The sequence below is a fragment of the Ischnura elegans genome, chromosome 6 (genome assembly GCF_921293095.1).
Source record: "Ischnura elegans chromosome 6, ioIscEleg1.1, whole genome shotgun sequence".
NCBI lineage: Eukaryota > Metazoa > Arthropoda > Insecta > Odonata > Coenagrionidae > Ischnura > Ischnura elegans.
Genome location: NC_060251.1, coordinates 12,994,199 through 13,003,038, shown reverse-complemented (window position 1 = coordinate 13,003,038; position 8,840 = coordinate 12,994,199). Strand labels below are relative to the sequence as shown.

The 8,840-nt window shown below is 40.0% G+C and overlaps 1 protein-coding gene across 1 annotated transcript; it reads right to left on the bottom strand.

Annotated features, from left to right (window-relative positions):
• Positions 1-1,022: 1,022 nt before the first annotated feature.
• On the bottom strand, positions 1,023-8,526 carry LOC124160119 (E3 ubiquitin-protein ligase HERC2-like). Its single transcript, XM_046535873.1, has 4 exons — positions 8,288-8,526; positions 7,015-7,225; positions 6,212-6,466; positions 1,023-1,806 (listed from the first exon to the last, which is right to left on the bottom strand). The coding sequence occupies exons 1-4, from the start codon at positions 8,459-8,461 to the stop codon at positions 1,793-1,795; spliced, it is 654 nt and encodes a 217-aa protein (XP_046391829.1). The 5' UTR covers positions 8,462-8,526; the 3' UTR covers positions 1,023-1,792.
• Between the last annotated feature and the right edge of the window lie 314 nt (positions 8,527-8,840).

Sequence of the window (8,840 nt, the reverse complement as noted above, 5' to 3'; positions counted from 1 at the left end):
TGCTCCTTTGTTTCCAGTGTGGTGTAGTGTACCCAGGTCTCGTCACCAGTAGCAATAGAGTCCAAAAATTCCTCTTCGGTTGTTCCGTGAAAAGCGAGAAATTCTTGGGCCGCTTCAACCCGCTGACGCTGGTGGTCTGCAGTGAGCATTTTTGGTACCCATCTTGCGCAGACCTTTGAATAGCCTAAATTTTCAGTCAAAATCTTGTCAATTGTGGTTTTGCTGACCTCCGGAATCTTTTCGCACAGCTCCCGAACTGTAATCCGTCGATCTTTAAGCATTGCCGCCTCGACTTTGGCAATTGTTTCGTCGGAAACCGATGGCCGCCCTGCACGGGCTTCGTCGTGGACGTCTGTTCGGCCATTTTTAAAGTCCCTAACCCATCTGCGCACCATCCCGGAGCTCATACACTCTTCTCCATACACTTGACAAAGTTCTTCGTGAATTTCCTTCGCCGATTTCTTCTTAGCGGCCAGGAAACGAATCACAGACCGCAACTCGCAGCTGGCGGGAGACGCAAGAGGAAGCTCCATCGCTGACGGCTGCTGAGCCAAGACCAAACGTCGCATTGACGCTGGCTTGGTGAGGGATTGGAGTGAGGGAACCAAACAATCTGCCTTTGTTGCATGGCCGCGCATACAAACATTCCTAGCGCCAGCGGCAGCCCGTGGAACTTATTTTACGGACAAGCCTAGTATTTCAGAAAATATTTGCTATTAAATCCCTATTGTCAAGCCTGTGATGTCTCTTTGCTAGACAAAAGTCTACTTAAGGACCACAAGGCTGGGAGACTACTCAGGTTGGCAAATTACATATTTTAATGTTTATGCCAAGCCACTATATGATAACAATTGACAGAGTTAATCAAAGAGTGGCTCGTAAAGTAAACAGTTATGCGATATCCTAACAAAGTTCCACAAATTTTGTCCCGATCGTAGAAATTGTAGGCAAGAGCGATCAGAAGTTCACAGCATAGTGTGAGGATATTGCTAGGGATCTTACTTTTGTAAATCACATACATATTCTGCATTTAAGCATGGTTTATTTAGGCAAAACAATTTGATAAACTCTTCATTAAAATAAAAATACAAAAGGCAAATACATTGTACTCATGATAAAACAGTAGTACTATACAAAAGCAATTCACATCATTCAAATAAACAAAAGCCTTTTTGAAATAAATAAACTAAAGTACTATTCCACCAAATCTTTCATTGCCTTAGGCTATTGCGAAGTGAATAGTTCAAATGAACAACTGACTAGAACAGGAAGAAAAAAATCAGCTCAAACGGCCAATAGTGCACCACCTATCTCAAGGAATCATTATTTCCTTTTCAGTGGCTTTCATTTCCCTAGCAATGTGCCAACTTCATCACAGATATTTTCTCCAGTTTATCTCAAGCAGATTACAAATAACACATTTGAATGCCGTCTCTTTCGTTGCTATCGAGGTCATCATCATCCCTTTCAATGTCAACTATTCCAAGTGGATTGTTGTCACTATAACAGCCACCCGCAACTCCCCCTCCCGACGGCCTATGTGCTGGCCACCTCCAACAGCACCACCTTCCTCACTATCTTTCGAAGTGGTGGTGGTGTCATCCAATCCATGACTCCTCGTATCCCACTACTGCCACAACCATCAACTCCAGCACCACTGCCTGGAGGAAGTCCACTGCCACCACCAACTCCAAGAGGAACTGTGGTGGATGCCCTACTTGATGTCATTGCTGCCCGAGCATACTCATCCGTGTCAATGGACTTGCAGAAGTGGATTGCATACTTTAGTTTTTCACGGAGAACAGTCTGCAAAAAATCAACAATAAAGAATGAACTCATGACGGATTGATAATCATGTACATGCTGTAATTTAGATAATAAGAAAATAGGGCACATATTGTAGCCGTTGCCGTTTGGCTCGGTACATGGTGTAGTAAAGAGGCATTTACGAGGTAGGGAAGGCTTGCGTAAATTATGAAGGGTCGAATAAATATTGTAAAGTGTTATTTAATTTTATGTAAATGCTCATGTAATTTTGTGTGAATGTGTGTGTGAATGTGAAGTGATGAATGAATGCCTAGATTTTGTATTTTTCCGTCCCCCATTCCTCCCACGATTCTTCCGTCTACGAAGTGGAAAGTTCCGGTGCCTACGTGATTCGTAGCATGTTTCTCCCCATCCCACTGTGAAGCCGGAACACCTGCGTACGGAGATGATGAAATCCTCCAACCCCGCCCTCCACAGAAACCACCCCCCTTCCCCTACGGAAGAATAGCCGAAAAAACCCGATGCCCGGGGTTTTTCCGTCCACCCATCCCCCTCCCAGAAAGTGGCTATATGAGCGAAGTGCGGACGACATGCAAGGACTATTCTGCTGGAGAAATCAGCCGAAGGCTCTGCTTGACGAAGCACCAGTTCTGTGAGGAGAGAGAAAGAAAGGGAGGCAGCCAGCGTGGAAAAAGACGCGAGTATTAAACGGCGGTGACTTTGGAAAGAGGAGATAAGACGGTATCTTCCTAGCACGCACAGCAGAAGACGTCAATCCACGGCGCCAACACAGGAGTTCTCTCATCCCACAGCGATACCAGTCACAGTATCGAGTCAGCCGAGGAAATCTTCTCAACCAGCAAATCAGCGAGAGTGATAAGTACTCTAGCCACCAATATCCCCAAATATCAACAGAATCAGAAGAGCCCCACTCCCCATTTCCCTCTTTCTTCCATTCAAGAGAAGAAGAACAATGATATTTTCCCATACATTTTTTTTAATATATATTTTTTTTTTTAATTTCCCCCCAGATTTTATACTTCCTCACAGAAGCATTGAATTCTCACAGCACTTAGGAAACTACTATGACAATCAATACTACATGATTTTGTTTTAACTTTTTACACTGTTTTAAATTATGAGAGAGGCAATTCACAAGGCACATCAACTCCTGAGACAGGAAGCCACAATGAGCCACCTAACTTCCTCCATATTGACATTCATTGCAAAAAACTTCTCCCAGAATTTGGAAAATTAATGTTTGTAAAAGCCTGATTATTTTCCAAATGTTTCTGATCAACTTTTACCACTTTTATTCAAGAAAGTAATAACCCAACTAAAATTAAAAATAATCTTATATTTAGAAGTTTCTTTCACCTTTATAGGTGGCAACAGATTTTAGAAGACTCAAAGGTATGTCTGGAGAGCCGCAGACCATAGTCTCCAATTCATAGCCACTAAATAAGGATAACAGAGGCACTGGTGCAACTCGTGCCATGCCTTCCCTAACAGCTGCAACTTGCTCATCAAATTCATGGAGTCTAATAATAATAATAATAATATCTTTATTGTTCCATGGGTCAAACAGGTGACATAGAACATTGTCAGGGAGACATAGAACAGACATAGAACATGTGACATAGAACATCAAAACATACATGTTGTCATGAACTATCAGACAAGAATTCATTTACATTATAATAACCCTTAGGCTGTAAAAAAATTTTTAATTCTGTCTTAAAAACATTAATATTTGAAATATGTTTTATACTCGTAGGCAATTTGTTAAAAATAAGCGAGGCAGAGTGATGTGGACCTCTTTTGGCACATAATTGTTGTAAAATATATATATTTTCACTCCCACGGGTCAGATAGGCATGAACCGAGGAGTTTGGTAAAAATAAGGTAGGGTTCTTTTTTACAAATAATGCACAGTAAAAAATGTACATACTTGGTAGTGTCATTATTTTATATTTTAGAAATAATGGCTTTCCAGGAGACCTGATGGACACATTTGCCATAACTTTCAAGGCTCTTTTTTGCATAGAGAATGCTCTAGCAGCAGCACTTGTGTTTCCCCATAAAACTACACAATAAGCCAAGTGAGAATGAATTTTGGCATAATATATCAATTTCAGTATTTCTAATGAAGTAGTTGGAGCCAATTTGCGAATCATATATATTCCCGTTGCCATTTTGCTAACTAAATCCTCAATATGATATTGCCAATCAAGGTTTTCAGTTAATTTCAACCCTAAAAAATTTGTAGAGCTAGACTGCTGAATGGCTGTTGATGAATTAGTCTTAAGTAGAGGACTCGTTTCTGGAGGACTAATTTTGTGATGGAAATTTAAAAAACATGTTTTATTTCCATTCAATTTTAAGTTATTACTTTTACACCAGTCAATCATCTGTGCTACTGATGAGCGTGCCATATCAATCACCTCCCCTGTCTTATTACCAAAACTCAGAGTAGTAGCATCATCAGCATATAAAATGACTTTACTCTGATGCAAATGAGATGGTAAGTCGTTAATAAAAATGATGAATAATAGTGGCCCTAGAATAGATCCTTGGGGCACTCCACAATTTGAAATAAGGACATCTGAGTAGTTCTGATTAACATCACCATTACAATTAGTGTTTAATTGCACTACCTGCTTACGATTAGTTAAATAGGATTTTATCCAGGCTAAAGCATTGCCATTAATTCCGATTTGGACAAGTTTACTGTACAATATGCAATGGTTAACAGTATCAAATGCCTTTGTTAAATCATAAAAAATCCCAATAATTGCTTTCTGGTTGGCAAGACCTAAGATAATGTCATTAACAAGCTGAAAAACAGCAGACATAGTTGACTTGCCTTTAATAAAGCCATGTTGGGAGAGATTCAATAAATTAAATTTACACAGATAGACAATGATACGGTTGTAAAAGAGTTTTTCAAAGATTTTCGAGAAAACAGAAAGTAGTGCTATGGGTCTATAGTTATTTGAGTCACTCAAAGATCCCTTTTTATGAATTGGGCATAACACAGAAAATTTTAAATTTGTCGGAAAGTGACCATTGCAGATTGATAAATTGAAGATATCCGATAAAGGGGTAGAAATAATTTTAGCAGCTAGCTTAATAATAGGCATAGGTACCCCATCACTTCCGGCAGACCATTTATTAGCGAGAGATTTTATGACATCTTCAACCTCGGCAGGATCTGAGGGAAAAAGAAATATTGAGGCAGAAGTACTCATCGCTTTGATAGTGGATGGAATGCTATCATCATTAACTTGACAGAACTGTTTATTAAAACAATTTGCTATGTTTTCGGGCTTTGAAACAGCCCGAGAAAAAAAACGCTACACGTTTTCACATTCATAAGCCATACAAAAACCACAAGAAAAGGGGACAAATAAATAAAAAACAAAAAGAAACGGGGGAATGGAAATATGAAACAACGAAATAGATATTGCACTGAAATTCACACGGTAATAGGGGAAGTACTGTCCTCTTCTCTACTTGTGCGGGGGGAAATTTTACAAACGTTTTTAATGAATTCTCTTCTTGACTTGGTGAAGTGGGAATTTTCTTCTGTTCCTTGAGAGGGGGGGGTGGGGAATGGGATTTCGTGGCTTTTCTCTTACAGTTTGTCGAATTTTCGGGGCTCTCGATCTGCTGATCGTGGCGATTCGGTTCCGCGGCGTAGGCTGCTCTGCGTCAACTCCGGCAGGTTCACGAGTGGGAGATGGCCTCTCTGCGACAGTTGGGAGATCCTTTCATCAGCACCACGAGTCTACCTTGCAACTGCTACTCGCATTGGGCACCCTCTCTCTCTCGGGATCTCTTCACCAACTTTTTTCTCTGCCTCCCCAAACTCCGCCTACTCTTGGGAGCGTTTTTTGTTGCTTGGAATCGCCAAAAAAGAAAATCATCTAAGCCCTCTTTCCTCCGGTGCACCACGTTATATAGCCAATGAGGGGAGGAAACACCAGGGAGGGAGGGGTCAGGGGAAAAAAAAGGATGATGCACTTGGGGCTGGACGGTCACTTCACCAAGGACACGAGGGGGGGGGGAAACCACGCTCTTCTTCGTCTTAAGAGTTCGACTAGCACACTTCAGGAGGGGGGGGGGGGAGAAAGCATTACACATTGTGGGGAGGAAAATAGGGAAACATCAAATGGGGACTCAATGATTCATGACACTCACGCACACATTCACACGGACACATATCAAAAGAAAAAAAAACGGCCTTCCTTTACCTCGCACTCCCGTCTCATGCGCCACTATGTAAGCGGGCAGAATGCACCGGTTACAATATTGTTCTAAAAACATTTTTTCCCAAATAAGTGGGAAAGTAATAAACAATAAAAATGAGATCAGCTTATCTCAATGGGAAAAGAAGACACCAGAGATACCAAACTTAGAAACCATACCCTTAATAGCATACCTAAAAACCTGAACATTCTCATATGGAAGGGAGTATTAGCTTGTGCATTGAGAAGGAAACAAGCATCTCTTCCAACGGATGATGCATTGCCATTAGTCCCAGCTGCATTCACAGAGGTTGGGGATGGAGCATAGTCATGGTCACCACGTGCATCGGGAGTAGGTACCAGAGGTGCAACGGCTCCTTCTTGTAATTCCTCACACATTTCTGCTATACTCTCACTGTACTCTCCTCCACAGTCATCAACACTTTCACCTGAGGGCACAACAGGCAAAATGTCACTTAAAATGTGGTTCTTCACATGAATTGTCAAAATAATGATATATGTTTTAACAGAATGGTGAGGTAAATACAGTGCAGCCAAGAAAATAATCATCATTTTCAAATCGTATAATACATTCTGTTCCCAAAACTTGGAAACAAAAGACACTTAAGTACATATTGTCAATTTTATGCAACTATTTCTGTTCCATTGATGATACAGTGGCCCCTACACTTTCATAAACCAATGACGTTAGTATGTTTCCCTACGATAACTCTATGGAATTTTCTACAAGACCTAAATACAGTGGAATCATCATCTATCACTCTTCCAATGATTGCTTACCCATAATTTCTAGTATTAGGGATTTTAAAATTCCAGCACTGTTTCACAGCATATTATATCGAAAGCCTGATGACTTGTCATTAATATTTCATTAAACTTAACCAACTGGCTAACTGTATCAAAAAATATTACATGTGATGTGACTGAAAATTAAAGAAGGTTGAGAATCAATTCTCATTTTTGGGATTATACATACCGACAAATTTTACTTTCCACACACGATGAGGGAGCAGAAGAGCATCTCCGCGGAACAAGAGCTCCATCTTTGATACCATTTGACCAAAAACTGAGCGGACACCATGAGGGTCAGCCAATCCTCCACTTGATCTTGACCTTTGAACTTGGATTCTATTCAGTTCAATCACAAGACCATGCTGCCTATCTCTCACCATTGTTGCTTGCACCACCTGGAATGAAATATCAAAGTTTATTTACATTCACGTAATATTAAGCACAAAAATTTATTTACACCACACACAACGGTGAGGAATATTGTGTAACATATTTGATTATATCACAGCACTTGTGGAAAAATATCTGCTTCCTTACGAGGTAATTCAGCTATGAGGTTATGAACAAGCAAACTTTTGGTGGGAAGCACAAAAATTTATCACAATGCAATTAAAAAATCAAAATCATCAGAGATACTCAAGATAAAGATGCTTTTAGGCACCTCAGGCAGGCAATTGTTTTCTCACCATTTAAACATTTTGAGACCACGAATTCTTAAATCGGATCATTTTAAATAAATAAGCACCGGCCTAATGAGTCGTAGCCAAGCACTCACCTGAGTCAACAGTTAATTGCTGGGGTAATGGAGGTCAGGGAATATGAGTACAATTACATGCCATATTTCTCTGAATATAGTCCCCCCACTAATTTTGAGGATTAAGTTTTGGGGAAAAAAAAGGTTTGAATATAGTCCCACCTTTACTTTAGAGGAGACTACATTCAGATAAATATGGTAATTGCCACAAAAAAGATCGCGGTCGGTTTGAAGAAAGCTCTCAATGACTCCGGGAAGCAATCTAAAATAACAGACTTTACACATAAATAATAAAAAATTGTTTGATTTACATAAATTATAAACATTACAAAAAAGAAAGGGAAAATTTGGATTACCCATGTTGTCTGATTATTGGTGCCCACTACCTCCATCATTGGCCTGGATAATCGCGATTTTGCTATCAGGCTTTTAATGAATTTTTAAGTTTTTTTTAATTTTTACTGGTGTTGTGTATTAACCTATGACCTCACTCCCACTGATAGCTGTGTGTTTGTATAGCTCGTTCGTATCTTAAATTTTTATATGTTAGTATTTTATGCTGTATTGTCTTGACGAAACTCATGGATGTATTATCCCAATGAAGTTAATAAGTTTTATTATAATTATTAAATGCAAACATACATATTCACCAAAAAAGCCCTGGCATCCTTAGTATGCCAAAATAAAAACACCTAGACTTTACCTTTCTAAAAGTTGTTTCCTTTGCAGTAGAAACCAAAATGCCACGCAGCTTATCCAAGTTCCCACAAAGGGGTACTTCCCATTCTGTATCTCCAGATTTGTGATCATCTTCTGAGGTCTTTCCTCCACTGCCCTCACCTCCACTTTTCCTCCCACGTCCACTTGCAGGATCCATTGAGGCCCCCCCAGTGAGAAATGGGTGGTGGAATCCACGTGGAACCCACGTGGAATCTACGTTGACTCGTGGATATATGGTGGTGGTGGATATTGAGTGGTTGGACCCACGTGGAATCCACGTTGATTTCAAGTGGATTTGTGGTGATTAGCATAAAATGTTAAACAGAATTTCTAATTTGTGGAACTTAATTCTCTGGTGACATTGCGTCATTTATCATCCTGAAACCACGCTAGTTATGTGAAAATGTATTGCACATTCTATTTTTATATAATTCGTGGAAAGGCAGCCATGAGAGCACATGAAAAATCGTAGACACATATATAGAAGGTTTAGATATAGAGTGGTTGAGGTTTTAATGGTTTTAGGACAGCACCTA